The 19,664-nt window shown below is 39.3% G+C and overlaps 2 protein-coding genes across 2 annotated transcripts in view; one reads left to right on the top strand and one right to left on the bottom strand.

Annotated features, from left to right (window-relative positions):
- Positions 1-19,664, bottom strand: part of SCOC (short coiled-coil protein) — a 652,090-nt gene that overhangs the window by 65,751 nt on the left and 566,675 nt on the right. The gene's annotated exons all lie outside the window — the stretch shown is intronic.
- INPP4B (inositol polyphosphate-4-phosphatase type II B) overlaps positions 1-19,664 on the top strand; it is a 257,893-nt gene that overhangs the window by 222,918 nt on the left and 15,311 nt on the right. Inside the window, exons 24-25 of the mRNA XM_063136347.1 lie at positions 6,261-6,373; positions 16,408-16,562. Of these exons, the coding sequence (XP_062992417.1) occupies positions 6,261-6,373; positions 16,408-16,562 (268 nt within the window). The remainder of the gene's footprint in view (positions 1-6,260; positions 6,374-16,407; positions 16,563-19,664) is intronic.

Genomic DNA, 19,664 nt, shown 5'->3' with positions numbered 1-19,664 from the left:
AAGCCAGAAGAAGCAGAAAGAACTGGAAGCAGAGGAAGACTGGTGTAAGCATCTGTTCCTGCTTGTAAGGAAGTTTAGGGAAATTCCTGAACTTGTTTCTGTTTTTGGGTGGAGGTTAGGGTAATCTCATTTGAAGGAAAAGCAAAGGAAATGTTACTTAGCTGGGAAAGACTCTGTTTAGGATTGGCAAGAAACCATATTTAATTTAAGAACTTTTTAGAAATCTCAACCTATTATTTGAAGAGTGATTTTTTTCACTTTTGTAAATAGTTTCATTTAATGAGTTTCCATTATTTCTGGCACATTTTGAAAGGTTGTTCCTAATGGCCATGTCAATCCCATTCCTTCACCACAAGAATCAGGCTACTGAGTTTCTTTTAGGTAGAAAGGTTCTAGTAGCAGTAGTTAAAATGTTTTATAGCTGAGGCAGCATTCCCTAGTGGAGAAGTTTAATTGAGAACTTCATTAAAAACTGTGTCAATGAGTTCTATAGACGCAAGCCATAAAGTTAATTTAGAAAATAAGAAACATAGGTGGGATAACCCATGTGCTGTTCCATCACATCTGGAGACAGTGGTTGGATAACCTACAGTGGTTTTTTCACATGTGGTTTTTAGATTAGAACTACATTAGTTGACTGTTTCAGCATCTAATCAGAAACACAGGACTCTGTAGAACAAAACCCAAACTAATTATACGGTAATTTTACTCACATGTTGGGAAACTGAGCATGACTTGGGGCATCCCTAAATGTCTATCAGTAAAAGATACATTAGATTAATAATTTTATTAAGGGATGAAAGAAGTAACTATGCTGGGAATATTATAGAGAGGATTAAAAGATTTTTTTCTCCATGGCATCATTATTTCCAGATATTTTACATCTCTAGTCTTTCTTTACAGGTCTTATTACATCATTTTAGAAATCATTTGGGGAAAGTAAAGGCTATAAGCAGCTTGTCTAAAATTCTAAAAGAAAATATCCAGATCCAAAACTGTTAGTTTTTTTCAATTGTGGGGGTGGAGAAACAAAAATGGTCCAGAGGAAAAAAGTTTTGTTTCCGTTTTTAAAAAAATTCCAGTATTTTTCCCAGCCCTTCAGATCTCTATTATCTGTAGGAACTGGTTCAAGGATTAGATGGAATAATATTTAAATGTTGTTTTCATAGATGTGCTGTTACTCTAATTATGAAATTATCTCTTACAGTTTATCCTCAAGTGTCTTGATTTATACTAATTAACATGATTATAACAATGAAAGTCTCTGTTTCATCAGACTTGTCCTGGTGAGCCGTATTAGTGGTCTGGGCAATTTGTGTTCTGCTTCAAAGTCCCAGTATTGCTTTTCTGATGTAGACTTTGCCCAAAGGATTGATGGGCCTCTTCAAAGTTATTCATTCTTTGCCTGGGAATATTTTAACAGAAAATACAAAAATCCTTCCTTTTTAATGGCCTTCATTGTCATCTTCTTTCACTGCATGTTAACATTCGCTTCTTCTTTTTAAATATTCTTCAAGAAGAATTTTAGCTTCTTCTTTTTAAAAAAATCCTTCATGCATAAAATTCAAGAATAAAGTAGGATGGGTCCTGAAGTTGTTTCTCATAGGGGTCACATAAGCATCTGTTGATCAATAACACCCCCTCTGATTTGGATTAGATACAACATAATCTTGAAGAAACTTAATGGTGCACTTAGCTCACTGTGTCACATGTGCTTAGAGTTTTCTTCTCTTGAGGTTTGTTCCAATATACAATTGATTTCTTTTTCCTGAAACTTATTTTCTTGAAAACATGTTGGTGCTCTGTAATGAAAGTTTTTGCAACTTTACTATTCCTTCAGGAAACTTTAATTATTTTACAACTTATCTAAATATGCATCTCCTGTAATGCATAAAGTAATGTTTATTAGATCCTAAAATCACAACTCTTGAAAAACAAATCTAGCAATAAGATTTTCAGAGGAGTAATTTTTTAAGAGTTACAAAATGCTTGGTTTTCCGTAAGCATGGGACTTTCTTACCAATGGAATATGAACACAATATTCATCAGGAATAGGGTGTATGTTTTTCAGGAAAAGCATATCCACACATCTTCGAAGCTAGCATATACAGCAAGATTTAGTATTTGCTAAATTGAAGATGGTTTAATTTAGCCATTTTTAGTATTTGTGCATGGAGAGAACTAATTAAAGAAGCAAGATTGCTTTATTTTTATTTATTTAGATCTCTAGTGAAGATTCAGGCAGTGTAACAATAATAGAAGCAAAATATTTTATTTCTTCTGGTTCTTGTTTTTATTTGTTGTTTTTATCGCTGTCTTATTGCTACTTTTATCTGCCGTTTTCATTGTTGGTGGTTTTTGTTTTTGTAGCTATTTGATGTTACTTCTGTTTTAAATGGTTCTGTTATTGTTTTGTTATCTGCCTTGGAAGCTTCAGCTGGAAGGCAACCTAGAAATTGTTTAGATAGAAAGATTAGACAGAAATATAGAAATAATTCTTACATGATTTTATAACTGAAGCTACCCAGTTCCACTTTAACCTCTTAGCTCTTGAATACTAGGTGGTGCGGGGAGAGAGAGAGAGAGAGAGAGAGAGAGAGAGATCTTTGGTTTTATTAAAAAATAAAACAAAAACACAGTACCCTATACACTAATAGCAAAATACACTCTGACCTTGTTCAGGCCACAAGACAGCCCATTGTAGATAAAGTTACCTTTTGGGTGGCATGGCATATGCTTTCCACCATTATGAATATGCAAGCCCTGGCCAAGGGCTATCATGGCTTGTCATGTTGTGCAAAGCTGGGTGGCAAGGTTTATTTTAGGGTTAAACAATGCTTGTGTAACCTGTGGTCTATTTTAGGGTTATGCAAGGGTTATTTAACCCTCAAATAACTTCTGCACAACACGACAAGCCATGGCAACCCTAAGCTGGCAATTGCATATTCATAATGGTGGTTGGCACATGCCACAGCTCCTCATGGTAAATTAATATGTCATACGAACTGGCTCTCTGTGTTTGAATCCTTATTTATCTAAAATGGCACCTTTCAGACTTAGTGGGACGGGGGGGACATAATAGCAGGAATCCATAAACAGCCATTTAAGGACTGAGCATGCCCACTGGCCATGGAATGTTGACTGTCTGTTGAGTGGGGGTATTAAAAAATGGGGAAGGGGGGAGTGTAATGGAATGGAATGGAAGGGCATGGCTATCTGGCTAGAACCATTAGCAGCAGAAAACCACGCTGCAACATTTTGTTGTAGCTCCCACTGTGGTGTGGTTGCTAGCCAGACAATTAAAGTAACATCACGTCTGGACCATTGTAATAGCTGTTGAATGTGACAAACTGTGGCTAACCTGACAGTCAACTCTTTGATCTAAGATTCTCCTTGGCTGCCTGCTACACATTTGTATTCCGTCTGGGTGACTGAATGCTCCAAACGGAAGAGAATATTGGTCGTAAACAAGCCACTTTTGGAATCTAGCCCCCTTTATTTGGTTATTTAGTGGTGAGACCGCCTAATATTTCATGTGCTCATTCGGTTGAAAATGCATTCCAAGGCTGAGCACCGGCAATCCCTAGTTAAAGTTGAGCCCTGAATCCACCTGCAAACAATGTGAGCAAACTGCAATGCGGTGGGTGTGGGTGGGTTAAAACTATTGTTACAAGAATTTATTTATGCCAGGTGATATTTAGTGCAGTGCAGCATTTTTCCGGATTCTCACCATCATTATTACTGTTGCTTAAAATCGCCTCCTTGCTGTGACATGACATGTTTGACTCAATGCTTTCTGAGTTCATTTGCTGGATAGGAGCAAGGTCGCCTTTTCTTGGTGCTAAGAGTATAATTAGACTTCACGTAAGCTAGTAGGTTTTTCCTTGCTAAGAACTTCAGCAGCCACTGGAATGTGTGCTAATCAAGTTAAACTTTTCTTTAACTATGTCAGATAATCAGAAAATTATTTTATTCAGTTACGGCTATGTTCTGACTTTGATGTTTGAAACAGCCATCTCTATAATCTGGAAATCAGTGGAGACCTAAGTGCTATATAAAGGATTCTCTCAGCCTGGAGCTAGGCACAATTACTACACTACAGTAGCTTTAGTGCGGGATCTTGCTAATGAATTTATTCACTGATTGCATTTAACCATAGCATAAATAGGTTATCAGCTAAGTTTCTCTGCAGCCGCCAAGTGTGCAAGAGGGAGGGGGGAGGCCCAAGTTGTATAGGACTATACCATTGGGGCAAGAGGGCTTAACCATCTCCCTCACGCCATTTTACCTATGTAATCCCCACACAAAAAAGTTGATACTAACTGTGGAGGGGAGAAAGTTTGGTGCAACTACATTTCACAGAGCTCCTCACACCTGACACACTGCTATAGCAGCATGTCAAGCATGGGAGGAAGGAGAACAGGACATCAACCCACTTTTTCCATCCCCCTGCCACCAATGTATAAGCAGCAACAAAGGTAGATAAGGTGCAAAGGTGAAGTGGGGGGGAGGGCAAACACAGATGCTTGCCAAGAATTTGGGGGGAAGGATCAGACACTATCATACTCCCAGTGATATCACTGGGGCTTTTACTGGGTTTGAATTGAGTAATCAGCCAAGCTATTTTCTAAATGGCATAACTAGAGGAGTTCCCACCATCACTGGATATGATCGGGAACAACTGCTATGTTCTGCTACTGGTGGTCAATTGGTGTGGTCTGCCCTTTCTGGATAGCGTCTCTGATGAGAGCTCCAATCAGTACAATATTAAAGAAGAGCGAACTTTCTGATAGCGTTCCTCATATTGTTTGGACAAATGCCACAAGGAACATTATCCCCTGGAAGTTTGCCACCTATCCAAGCGTAAGTTATGAGAAGATCAAATATGCATTTCATATTTGGGTGTATATGCAGCGTAGTTGTATGTCTGGATTCAGCCCTGAGCCTGGATGCCCAGGTTTCAGCAGTGGCCAGGAGTGCGTTAATTAAAGCTAGTGTGCCAGCTGCGCCCGTTCCTAAAGATGTTTGACCTAGCCACAGTGACACATGCCCTAGTTACATCCCGTTTGGATTACTGTAATGTGCTCTATGTGGGCCTGCCTTTGAAAAGTGTTCGGAAACTTCAGCTGGTTCAAAGAGCTGCAGCCAGCTTGTTGACTGGGGCTGGTTACAGGGAGCACACAACTCCCTTGTTAAAACATCTCCACTGGCTTCCGGTATGTTTCCGGGCACAATTCAAAGTGCTGGTAATGACCTATTAAGGTCCAGGTTATCTGAAAGACCCTATTTTCCCTTACGAGCCTGCCCATCCTATGAGATCTTTAGGGGAGGCCCTTCTCTCGGTCCCACCACCATCACAAGCAGGCCTGTTGGAAATGTGGGAGAGGGCCTTCTCAGTGTCTGTCCCAGAGCTCTGGAACTTCCTTCCCAGGGAAGCTAGACTGGCTCCCTCACTGGTGTGTTTCTGGAGGCAGGCTAAAACTTTTTGGTTGGCCTTTGGGGGGTAGTCTGGACTTCTGTTTATGCATTGTTTATATATTGGATTTTTAAATAAAAATATATATCCACATTTTAAGTGTTTTAAATGCTTTAATATTGTAGCATGTGGGTTGTTTTTGTTGAACCTTGGGTTATCATGTTGTCTGAATGCAATTTCCCGCAGGGTTGCTCGTTAACCATGCAGCGTGGCTTGTTAACCACCCTGAATAACCCAACAACAAGCCATGGGTTCTCAAGGTAGCTTGTTCAAGAAAAATAAGCCACACTGCATGGTTAACAAACTACCCTATGGAAAATGTGCTGCATTCAGACAACATGATAACTGACCCTGCAGAAAATGTACTGAGTTCAGACATCACAAAAATCCATGGTGGGTTAGCGTGTTGTGTCAACTCAGCCTCTCTCTCTCACGTATGCGCTCTCATGCCTCAGTAGTGCTTTGTGCATCTGCAGAAAAGCTTTGGAAGGAGCATATGACAGACAAGAGAGAGAAATGCCATAGGTTGCGGAATACTTCCTATTTCCATTTAAATTATAGATTTTGAGGATGCTTTGCACTTCAGGAGAAAGCCCTGAGATAGCAGTGCCTGTGTAAATGATCACAAACCTGTTTGGCCAATCATTAAATGATGGTATTGCTACATTTGATGAAAATCCTCATGCATTTGAAATGACACTTTAACTATAACAGCTTTTCCTTAACAAGGAAATCCTCGACTCAGCATAACCATTATCACTAGCTGCTTCCTTCTCCTTTTCAGGCCTGCCGCATTTTCAAGAACAGAATGACTTAAAAGGATTACTAGAAAATCTCCATCAAAATATTCAGGCTAAAAAAAGAAAGAATGTAGAAATTATGTGGCTGGCAGCAACGGTAAGAAGCTTCATTTTAATGCAGTTCCTCTACTGTTAATCTGTCTTGTTAAAATGGGTGTTGGGCACTGAAACAGTTGATGACTCTGTTGTTAACAGATCACTTCTAAGGTTTTCTAGGCTGATCACCCCATGTTTCTCTTATTTGCAAACAACCAATGCTCACAGCACTCCTCCTAAGAACTTCATCAAACTCCATTTGCATCTTGCCATCAAAACTACTACACATGCTTGTTCTTCCCAAGCCATTTCTCTATTCCCACTTCTCTAGTTGTATCCCAAAATGCTGCCAGGGCCCTGTACATAGTGCATTCCAATACCAGGGGTTTCTTTGGGCTACTTCTCTGTATATAACGCATGCCTACTTTTTCCTGTTGCTGTTTCATGGAGGTCATATCTGCTTTCTCCATTTTCATACCAGTCAAACTTTAATTAGAGGAATGCAGAGGGTGGATGATATAACAATTAGCATCGACATGGGAAAACTCTGGCACAGTGGGAAGGATGGGTTGAAGGTTCCTTTTTACTTACTCTGCAGTGATGATGTCCGTCAAGACTATTTTTTTCCTCAGAGGATAGTATGACATCCCTATGGACCAGTTTCTATGGCCCACAACATATTGACAACACTTTTGATATGGCTCTGATCCAGGGCAGCATGTATCCTATGTGCTTGATGTGCAGTATGGAAATTTGAGAAGTACCAACTTAGGGGGGGAAAGTTTTAGCCTTCATGGCAATGGATAAATATCTGACAATGTGAAAGCAGTGTCTCTTGAAGACTCAGAAATTAAAGGGGAGCTCTGTTTCAGGGCTCCTGTACACTGAACAGCTCCCCATCTCTTAGTCCCCATCTTCTAAGCTTATGAATCTCTTTGTCTTGCTTTTTCCTACCTTTAATCTTTGACAAATTCTGTAAATTTCCAAATATGTGCACGAGTTATTCTGAGCATGTAATTTCCATTTTGTGGGGAATGATATGGATTTCTGGCTCAGGAATAGCTATATCTCAGAAAGTACCATTTAAAGAAGTTATGTGAGTAAAGCAAAAGGTAGAGCACAAAAGATATGGGAACCCTTAGACTAGATCAGGAGTGGAAAACAGAAACCCTGTAGGTTACATATGCCCCCAGCCAACTTTGAGGGGCCCACTGCCACCTGCCAAAATTCTGTGGTGTGGAAACAAGAAAAGTACCAATTTTCCTTTAAAAGGTATATGGATAGGTATATGGATAGCATGTGCCCTGTTTTAAAACAAACACAAATGTTCCTTTCAAACAAGGCATGCAAAGGGAGCACATGTCCTGGCTATGGGAGCGGTATATAAGTGTAATAAATAAATAAATAAATAAATAAAGCAAATTTGTGCTCCTAGAACCCTCCACGGAGCACAATTTTGCTTTAAAACAAGGCCCACGTTCTCCACATGCCTTGTTCTAAAGGAAAATCAGGTTTCCCCCTCCCTACACATACACACTGCTGTACTGCCAAATTCTGGTGTCAAATTCAGCAGCGTGATGGTGGCAATTGTTGGGGGTGGGGTGTAGCCCACACTAGTTTCAGAGGAAGATAGGCTAACAGACCAATAAGAGTTGCCCATGGCTGGACTAGAACTGTGAGGCTCTTCTAAGCATATACTTGTGTTACATGTTACTCTGTATGAATCAACAGGAGCATTTAACAATGAATACCCATATGGTATCTTCATCCTACATTATAAATTCACATTTATTATTCATAATGATTCTCTGCGTTTATTTTTGTTGAATCTGACAAGCCCTGGGCACAATGCAAGACATAATTGCATGGTTGTTTGTTTTCATGAATCTGACACTAGCAATATATACAATTCTACATCCATGCAATTAACATTCTTTAATTGGGTAATTAAGGATGTAGATATTTTCTGATAGGGCCTGTGCAAATCACCTTCTTATAAGTTAATTACATTTCTTTTCTCAGTAATGTTCACTGTGATACTGAGCATTGTAGTGGCTGATACTGAAGTAAGAATAATCTCTGGTCCATTGTGATATGTTGGATTCTAATAACCTGACGCATGGTTCCCAGATGTTGATTTTGATTTATAATTAGGGCAATTTTGATAATGATACAGTGAATGAATACAAGCCCCCAATCAGTGTCGTACCTTTAAAAGTTGATATTTACTAAAACAAAATTTAATAATAGTGATACTACTTTAAAAGAAAACATCTTTCCAGCATAAACTGAATAATTGGTTTGTTTATGAGATAAATTTTATTTTTCTGAAATCAGCATCTGTAGAATTTATCATTATCTAATGGCTAAGTGATGGTGGAGGTTCAGACAACTCCCCCCCCCCCCATGTGTTGAAGGGGATTGTGTGTCAATGCAGGCTAGCCCTACTATCCAAGGATTAAGGGGGGTCTATGCATGTCCTAACTAGGGCTGGTAAGAAAAACAAAGCACCCTAATGTTTATGTAATTGTCCCAGTAAAACATTTTTGTGAATTATGCTTGCCCATCATTGTGTCTCACATTTATTTAGTGTCCACTTTGTCATTTTGCTGCTAACCACAGCCAACAAGGATTGCAAGGATTAACACAACTTGGGAAAGAATGACAAAGCTTTATCTGGTTGCCTAGCAACATAGGAGGTGATAGAAGAGCAAATGGATCACCAAAAGAGTCTTACTCATCAAACCTCATGGTGTGCTCTTGCTTTAGAGTCCTCCATCCCCACAACCTCTAATGTCTGCTTCTTCCCTTTACCTGTATCCTGTGTCCTGTATTCTTCCCTCCAAATATGCATGGATGAACTCTGCCCAAGCACGCCAATATGCTTGTAGAGCAGCTAACTATGAGAAGGAGGGTCCATAGCCTTGGCATGTAGCAGACGAAGGGGCAGAGTTAGTTCTCAGAGGCTGTGATCCACCCACCCCGGGTCATGCATTCTTTCAACATGTGGCGGGGCATATATATTTTCTCAAAGCCCTTTATGCTTCTATCCCCTTCTCCCCTGCTTTCGTTTAAAGCCTGGTCAGAATGCTTTAAAAAAAAAAAAAATCTTCCTTTTACGGAGCTTGGATTACAGGAGCTTGGAAAATAACATAGAAATTTAATTCAAATTTCTATGGATTGTCTCCTGTTTTACAGAATAATCCCATGCTCTGCTGAGCAGTATCAACGCACCAAGGGTTTGGTCTGAGAGCTCTTCATGTTGGGGACAGAAGCATTAATCAGCGAAAATACTGCAGCATTCTAGAACAGGCCTTCAGCAGGCCTTCCGCCCTCCTACTGGCAGTGGGTAGAGAGAAGACAGGGTTACCACAGCCTATAGTATAGGATCGTGTGCATAGACTTCATACTAGTGTAAACTTCCGTGTCAAAACATTTGGTAAGGACAGATCAAGAAAGATTTGAGCAATAGGTGGAACATAGCTATACAGTTCTTCTATGTTTGCCTTATGCAGGATGTAACTTTAAATCTGTTCCTCAGGCATTTATAGCTTTGTGCAGGAAAGGATTGTACACGAAAGTATTGGCCTTTTCAAGTTTCATCAATTATCCAATTTTTACTGCAAGTGCATGATTCTTTTTTCTTTTGGGGCGTGTGTGTTGTAATTCGTGTGTGTGTGTGTGTGTGTGTGTGTGTGTGCATGCTTTTTTTTTTTTTTTTTTTGGTGTCCAGTTCCTAGATCAGAAGCCATAATATTTTCTTGCAGGCCTTTGTCTTAAAATAATTGTTTTCTGCAATGATTTATATTCCAGAAAATATTTAATCCTATTGGTCTGTGAATGTGAAATTCAATGACTACCTAAAATGATTAAGGGGCTGAAGCATCTCCCCTATGAGGGAAGGTTACAACAACTGGGATTGTTTAGCTTGGGGAGAAAGGGAGACATGATAGAGGTGTACCAAATTATGCATGGTATGGAAAATGTGGATAGGGAGACATTTTTCTCCCTCTCAACATACTAGAACCCGGGGTCATCCCATGAAGCTGATTGGTGGGAGATCCAGGAAAAATAAAAGGAAGTACTTCTTCACACAGCGCATAGTTAAATTATGGAACTCACTACCACAAGATGTAGTGATGGCCACCAATTTGGATGGCTTTAAAAGGGGGTTGGATAAATTTCTGGAGGCAAAGGCTATCAATGGCTACTAGCCCTGATGGTTGTGTGCTATCTCCAGTATTCGAGGCAATAAGCCTGTGTGCACCTGTTGCTGGGGAACATGGGTGGGATGATGCTGTTGAAACATGTCCTGTTTTGTTGTTCCCTAGCCGATGGCTCGTTGGCCACTGTGTGAACAGAGTGCTGGACTAGATGGACCCTTGGTCTGATCCAGTATGGCACTCATTATGTTTTTATGTTCTTAATTTATGTCCTTTCATAATATCTGCAGAATAGTCTCAATCCCATACTAAAATTCAGTCAAAATATACTACAAAATGTACCACATATATTGGTGCAGACATTTAGGATGTTTTCTGTTGTCTTGGATGATATACAGTGGATGTTATCCCAGTTTTTAAAAAAATAGGGGCAAAAATATGAATTTTCCAGATATTGACAAATTGCTGTCATGGATGATCCATACATGTATTGCTGGATTTCTCTAACTGAGTTTGTTTCACTGCGTTTCTTTCACTCTGGGTGTGTAGTGGGTGCTTTAGGAGAACAAGCACAAACCTGGATTAACTTCTTTTTCTGAAACAGGATGTGGCTGTCTTTGAACATATATGTCTTGTATGTTGTGGCCCTTTTCTGTACACACCCACTCCTAGGAAGATGTAATAATATATAACATTGAAGAAGACATAGGCCTTAGCTAGACCTAAGGTTTATCCCAGGATCGTTCCAGGATCGTCCCTGTTCATGTAAATGACACACAGGATATCCCGGGAGCAGGCAGGGACAACCCCGGGACGATCCCGGAATAAACCTTAGGTCTAGCTAAAGCCATAGTCCCATGTATAAATAGGTTCAGTCGGGGGTTTTATCTCTAGATAAGGTACTCCATTAACCATAGTGTTTTTCTATTTGCATTGTTGTTTAGTGTAATCTACTTCATTTAATGCAGGAAATATATAAATGAGAAGTCTCTTCCTCTTTGCACTGAATGTAAAATCCTTGCTTCCTTCGGTTCCTGTCACCCTCATTGAGCAACTTGTTTCATCGATGAAAGCTCCGGAACAAACTCTGACCAAGACTAACTGTCTGACCAAAACAACCTGGGGCACATACATGGATATTATTTGATTTCTTATTGATTGACTCTTCTACATTTGAGATTTCCAGCTGAATGTGTTATGAAAATTGCGTTCCCATAAACTAATTATATTTGAGGTGACTGACGTGCAAAAAAATTCTGTAATGTGTGATCTATGATAGCACAAGCTGGATGATGCAGGTGTGAAGCTATGTTGATTTGTCTCAGACGTCTACTTGGCCAGCTTCCACAAAGAAAATGTGGAATATAACAAACAGAAAGAATGGACTGGTTCTGACGTTATGGGAAATCATGATTTCCTGATACATGCATGAGTCTATGTGAGTCTTAAGCTCTCACATGCTCTATCTTCTTTCTTCACTTTTACAGTCATAAGGAGGAGATTGAAAAATGTCACTTCCTCTTTTAAACTAATTGCAGTCCCCCCATGATATCTGGAACTTTCAGGTTCCAGTTAAGTTCTAGTTGATAAGAACATTTTTTTCTGTTTCTTTTCCCACGATTTCTTTTCTTTTCTTTTCGTTGAATTCATGATAAGAGGGAGAAAGGTTCTAGAACAAACAAAAATCAATCCTGGTTTGTTCTTAATAAATGGGGTTTAAGCAAACTACAGTTTCCCTAGTTAACAGTGAAGGTTTCTCTTCTCTTTGTAGAAGAGGAAGAGAAGGGAACGGAAGTATGCAAGCTCAAGGCTCATCCAGGCTTATTCATGATGTCTGAACTATACCAATGCCTTCCAGGGGCTGCATTCCTGCCAAACCCTGCAGTTTCGCTTACCCAGGGTGGTAGCAAGTAATCCCCATGCCAAGGAGGGAGTGTGAGGTTTCCGGCTGTTATTGCTGGTCGCCTTCCGCCAGAACCTGCCCTTGGATCAGCCATGGAGCAAGGTCAGACAGCGAAAGAGCTGGAGTAACCTCGCTCCCACCCCAAAAGTCAGGGTAAGTCCTAGACCTTTTTACTGCGCAGCTTCGCAGAAAAGCCCCATGGTGGCTGCAAAACTGCAGCTGCATCATATAACTAATGCCACACAGATTTGCAGCCATCGGGGGTGGGTGGGGTGGCTTTGAGTGCAGATAGACAGCCCTCCAATTACAATATATGCTACCTAAAAATACAAGTTCTTTCTTGTAGACGAAGGTTGGAGTCAATCCAACCTTCCTGCAAGGTAAGCCCCAGACCAAACGTCCTGTTGTCCCCGGCCACCCCTCGCCCTCGCCCTCTTCCCAACCGGGACGAGCCAGAGATCCCTGGAAGAAAACACACACACTCAGCTTAAGGGCCAAAACAAGTTTCATACCATTCAGCTAAAACTAACACATAAGGTTTTGGCCAGAGGTAGCAGCAAATGGGGAAGAAGGGGAGAAGGGGATGGGAAGGGAGGAGAGTTAAAGGAGGGATCACAAAAGGCCACGGCTCCATCTAAAACCTTCAAACACACAACCCACCTCCAGCCATAAAAGCGGCTAGCCTTGTCTCAGGAAATCCAGACATTTAAAATAAACAAAAGACCCTAGTTTACTCCGAGCAGCCATCCCAGGCTGACTTGGGTGTTCTTCCTCCAAAACCAGAACAGAAGATTCTCATCCCAAACAGGATACCCTTTTTATCCCCTTTTGAATTTAGGGCCCCATGACCTCGCTGAACCAACCCCCAGCTCCGCCTGGCTCTTAACAACCCTCCCCTCTTAGGGAGGGCTTCACCCTCTCTCATACAACTAAACCCAATTATCCTAACGACCATGGAGATAACCTGCAGGTGAGAGGCCCAATCTGACCTTGGAGTCTCGGCGCCGAGAGCTCCACACTCCCACCTCCACTCAATATACCATCATAGCTACACAACACATACCAAAACAGATACAAAGCAGAAAGAATAATAGAATTAAAAAGCCAGTACAATTAAAGAGCCAGTACAGCCCGCAAACCAGCAAGGCCCCCTGTCCTTCACATTTCTCACTCATGTTAATTCTTATTCATCAGTCAGCTAAGATGAAGTTGACAGGAATTTAAGTAACAATGGTGGTAATAGAAATCTGAAAGGATTGGCTTCCCCTTTTACCTAACAATCAGGAAAAAAAACCCTCCCCCTCCTACTCATTTCTTACAGGATGGTTATATACTAAGTAAACAAGTACAATTATATATAAATATTAGGGAAAGTTAGTGTATTTCAGGATACAATCTGACAGCCAGGGTTCCCATCCACCACCACCACCCCAATTACAATGAATCTTTGCAATCGCTAAATGGAAAGGATAGTGTAGAACTTGATTGTTTGTGCATTGGAGGCATCTCAGTGCATTCCATAGCTGCTGGAGTTTGATTAGTTACAAAAATGTAGCTCACTAAAACTATGTTGGCAGCGAAAATCGTTTAGGAGAAACGTAGTCCTAGTTTTTCACAACTCATTGACTCCAAAAGTCCTTGTTCTTTGGAGACTGGCCCACAAGGTGGATGACTATTTCCACAGGTTAAATTACTGTTGCTTAGGTGTAGACATTTTTCATGCCTTTTTATCCCTCTTTAAGAGTAAATCCAAAGTATCTTTTATATTGCTTTCCTCTGGGAGTCACATCTGTCTTATCCTTTTTTTGTTCTGCTGCCCAAACCTTTGTTCTTCAACATCTGTTCTGTCCAATTCTAGCCTTTTTGAAGTTTTAGGTTTTAATTTAGAAAGCTTAATCAGGAATCCTTTAATGACGCTGGTTTGAACCAAATTTTAAAATAGAAGCTCAAACTTCAAAGGATATAAAATATAAGTGATTGTTAATGCAAGACGTTAGACAGAAATGTGGCTGAATTACCATCTCATTCTGTAGTGTCATATCATATGACATGAATTGGAATATAAAAATTAAAGGAGTGGATAGAGAACAGTGCCTAACTGTCCTTGGCACAGCTGCTATTCTGGATGTGATTGAAATCTGATTATACCTTTTGTCTCTTATATACCCAAACTTGAGAGAGCAATGCCGCTATTTATTTGAGACATGCAGCCATTTACAACATCATTGACATCATTAGTGTCAACATAACACAAGAACGTAAGAAGAACTGTGTGGAATAAAACCAAAGGTCTATCTTGTCCAAGCATCCTGTTTCCCAAAGTAGCCAACAGGATGGCTCTTGGAAGGAAGCCTATAAGCAGGGCATTAGTGGAATTGCTCTCTCCCACTGGTGTTCTCCAACAACTGATATACAGAGACATACTCTAGACATAAAGGAAGCACATAGACCATCATCTCTAATTTTGTTGTTTGGTTTTATGAATGTAAATTGCCTTGAGGGCATGCCCAAGTTAGGCAGTATACAAATCTAACAAATAAGTAAGTGCCCGAAGATTAAAAAAAAATTTTTTTTTTAATTGTAACATGGATAGAACTATCACATTTTGTTGAAGGGGAAGGAACAGCCACTGACCCTGCCAGGATCTCTCTAATTACCATATGGGATACAGTGATAGCCTAGGCTGCAAAGTCTGGCCAAGGCAACGCTCTCACCATGTGAATGAGTTGTTGGGAGAAATGCCCCAGGCCAGCCTTTTCTCACAGTGCTAAATGTGAAAGCAAACAGAAATAGTATGCTTAATCTGATTCAAGTTTAACTACATTTTATATTTCCTTGAACAGCAGTAAGCCCAGACATTGGAAAAATGGGACTGAATAATAATAATAATAATAATAATAATAATAATAATAATGGTACTTTTTAAAATGTAGACCAGGGACATATCTACACCTTGTGTCAAATCATTATGATCCCATCATGGTAATGCTATATCCCTCTTGAGCATTTGTATCTCCTAGGACACACAATGACTGCAATATTTTGCCTAAGGTGGAGTAAAAAGCAGAAAATAACACTATGAGAGCAATATAAGGAAATATGGAATGTGTAATGTTGTTGAATGTTTTATTATGTTCTTAATGGTTTTAAATTTTGTGAACCGCCCAGAGAGCTTCGGCTATTGGGAGGTATAAAAATGTAATGAATAAAATAAATAAATAAATAAATAATGTGCCCCAACAGTTATCAGTGCTGTTGTAAAGCAGTAATATACTGTAGATCTAGCCCTGGTCTGTATGATTTCTTCCTTTCCCCCCACTCCACCCTCACCTGCCCCCATTTACTGTATATCCTTAGACCCATCTTAAAGAATACACAAGACTTGGCTTTTTATGTCCATTACAGACTAGGCAATTTTGGAATGAAATCCTATTTCATCATCACTTATCCTTTACATTATACTCTAATATACAAACTTATCTTCAAGCTTCTTCCCATTTATCCTTAAGACCATGTGAGTTAAACCACTGTTGTTCTCATTTTACACATTGGAGACTGAAGACTAAGAAATACAGAGTGATCTGATTGCCCAAATACAGAGTGATCTGATTCAGATATAGTGATGAACTATGGTTTGGAGTTATATTCATGCACTTCAAGCTTGTGTACCCCTGCCCTATGACCTTTCTTCTGGTGCTGCCGAGAGGAGATCAGAAAGTTTTGCTTCCATTCTCAGTTAGCCACGGTTTAGCATTGTGTTCAAACTTGAAACTGGTTAATCTTAACTATGGTGTACATTATTAGCAGAACATGAAATGTGTCTGTTACAACGTGACTGTTGTCATTCCCTGAGTAGACTATATGGCCTGGATATAAAGGTATTCTCTGTTATGTCTGCATTATCCAAAGAAAGCAGCTAAAAATATTCCTGAACCATATGTAAAATGTTGGTATTCCCAATAGGATAGACTTTAAATATACCTGGAATAAGGCTGGCAGTAAGTTACTTGTTGTCTGTGTTCATTACAGATTTGCCGCAAGCTAAATGGAATCCGCTTCACTTGTTGTAAAAGTGCCAAAGATAGGACATCAATGTCAGTGACACTGGAACAATGTTCCATTTTAAGAGATGAACATCAGCTGCACAAAGACTTCTTTATCCGAGCGCTGGACTGTATGAGGAGGTATGTTCTTAACTGCTTTTGTGTGTTTTGCCTCTTTCTAGTCTGTATGTGTGGTTTAACATATTTGCCTAGGTCAGGAGAGAGAAGAAGTGCATGATTTGTTCTTAGTTAATTAGGCTTTAATGTTTCACCCAGGCCCAGGTTCATATCTCAAACCTTTCATATACAATCCTCCTCCAAAAAACTTATTAATTTTCATAAAGGTGTTTTATAAAACTGATAAATACTACTTCATAATAAAAAGTAATTTGTTACACTTAGTAGCTTCCATCAGTTAATTAAAGATAAATAAAATATAGCAAAGTTAAGACAGATGCTAACTGTCATTTTTATTTAATTAAGTCTTCACTGGTTTTTTTTAATTAAATTACATTGTATTTTAAGTATACTTATGCAGAGATTAAGATGAAATTGATCAAGAATGTGTAATTAGGAAGTGTAGCATAGTTTGTTTATTGGTACTGAAGGCAAAGCAAAGCAAACCTGACCTCTACAATTTATTATTTTTCTGTGTTCAAAGGAATTGGCATTACATACACTATTAACTTAGACAAGTGCTGAAAAGGCCTTATCTTAAGATAAAAAATAAATATTGCTTGCACTTGCTAGCTAACCATTTCTATAATGAAATTCCACACATTATTAACACCTGTAAAGCAGCTCTCAAAGGATAGCTGTTTTTTCCATAGTCCGATAGAATGAAGGAATGTTGAGCTGTGTTTTCACTATTCATATTTAAACAAGAAAAGATGTATTTTAATTTTTAACAAAGCAGTTGATAATCATTCCTACTTCTGGATTCTTAGTAACACCATTTAAATAACTGAACTGAAAGAGAGAGGTTAAGTACTTAGGATTACATCATTCCCAATGTGCCCTTCAAACATGGGCATGAATTGTGTTTTTTCAAAAGATGCTAATGGATACAGTAATAAATCAGCAGGACAGTAGGTACAATTCAGATGTTTAGCTTGTTTAAAAAATTCTAATGTATCATGGTGTATTACACTTACATACATTTCATATATATCATTATTGTCCATCAATCTTATGGCCTTTACAGCTTGTCAGCCTTGGTGGGTATTGCATGTGCTAACTTTCACACCTGAATGTGCTTTTGCTAATGATCCATTTATTTTCTATATTTAACCATAATTTGTATTCATGTTCCAACTGCTCTAATTTTCAGAGTAAGCTTGCAATTCATTTGACCAACGTAATACTGTGGCAAAGCATATTTTGGTTACTAAATAAAAGCATTGTAACTTCAAAAAAATTAAGTTAGGTTGCATAATACCCAATATTTATCTATTTATTTAATGTAGTTCTGAATCACTCCTCCACAGTCTTTTACAGAAACAGTAAAATACAAGTATTCCAAATAAAACAAATCGGATAAAATACATACATTGCAATAAAACAGGGAACTTACTAAAATCAAGAGTTGCATTAATTAGGAAAAGCTTGGCAAAGCACTACAGTTTTTACCAGCTATCTAATGGCCAAAAACAAGGCATCCAAACTAACCTCCCTGTTTCATATTGTTAAAAAATCTGTATCAGTCTAATTATACATAACAAATTTACCCAGACCAATTGTAATCTTCCAGAAGAATTCAGAATGCAAGAATGCCACTGTTCATTTTTTGGATCAGACCCACAGCAGCATTTTGTTTAGATGTTTTGTCTCCAACAGTGCTCATTAGAACCTCAAAATTAGGAGATTATGTCAATGGCTATTCCCAGTTGTTTCTTTCCATCATTCAAGGGGAAACACATGAACTAGACATTCAATAGCTAACAACTACTGGTAGATCTGTCTATCATTTAAAGTTTAGTTTGCTCCCTTTTTTTGAGGTATATAAGAGTAGATTTAAATTTCATGGCCACTAATAATTACACCAACTGCATGGATCACCTCTGTGAGAAAGTCTTTTGGGGCCATACTCAAGAAGGCCATAACACAAAAATCAAATCTAAGTTAGTGGTTATCTTTGCATTGCCTAACATCTGTCAATTAATTTCGTAAGTTAGTCTTTGTTGCATTCCGTAAATTAGACTTTGGCCGCCTTTGCCCCACTTTGGAGAGCCCTCCAGAAATCACTGAAAGGAGGGACTGCTGAAAACCTTCATAAAGAAGTGTCCTCAACCCTACTCTTTACCATGTTTAAAGGATCACACTCAATCACATCCCAGGGCAGATGTGATCATGCCTGACTGGAACTGTGAGATCCTTTTCCACCAAGTAGGATGGAACACTGGGGGTGGAGGATTACTCCCCCTCACTGCGGTGACATTTTTATCCAAAGTTCACTATGGATAAACAAAGTCCTATGAGGAGAGACTGAAAGAACAGGGCATGTTTAGCCTGGAGAAGAGAAGACTGAGGGGAGATATGATAGCACACTTTCAAATACTTGAAAGGTTGTCACCCAGAGGAGGGCCAGGATCTCTTCTCAGTCACCCCAGAGTGCAGCACATGGAATAATGGGCTCAAATTACAGGAAGCCAGATTCCAGCTGAACATCAGAAAAAGCTTCCTGATTGTTAGAGCAGCACAACAATGGAAACAATTACCTGGGGTGGTCGTGGGCCCTCCCACACTAGAGGCCTTCAAGAGGCAGCTGGACATAAGGTTGGACTCGATGGCCATATAGGCCCCTTCCAACTCTACTATTTTATGATTCTATGACATTAAAGGCTCTCTACCTCTGGTTTCAAACTTGGTCTAATAGAAAACATGACACTCATATATCATCCTTCTTTGTCATTACTTCTGTAAGCTGTTAGTTTAAAGGCTATTCATTGAACTCCTCCAACTCCAGTCATAAAAGCCTCTGAGGAACTTGTTTTTTTCCTCATGGTAGTTTTTGAGGAGTGGGGGAAACTGGGATTTCAGTGCTTCTCTTATTTTCTGGAGTACGAGTTGTTGTCAAGTGATGATGACTCTACAGAATAGACTGTCAAAGCTCTATCTTTGTATGGAATGATTGACAGGAAGGATCTTCAACTCTTTGATAAGGAACGCTGCAAAACTCATCAGCTCTGGACATTGCAAGCACTTTCACTCTCAAATGGCATTAAGACAATTGCCCAATATCCC

Source organism: Elgaria multicarinata, chromosome 10, assembly GCF_023053635.1.
Source record: "Elgaria multicarinata webbii isolate HBS135686 ecotype San Diego chromosome 10, rElgMul1.1.pri, whole genome shotgun sequence".
Taxonomy (NCBI): Eukaryota; Metazoa; Chordata; class Lepidosauria; order Squamata; family Anguidae; genus Elgaria; species Elgaria multicarinata.
This window is presented reverse-complemented; position numbering and strand designations above follow the sequence as displayed.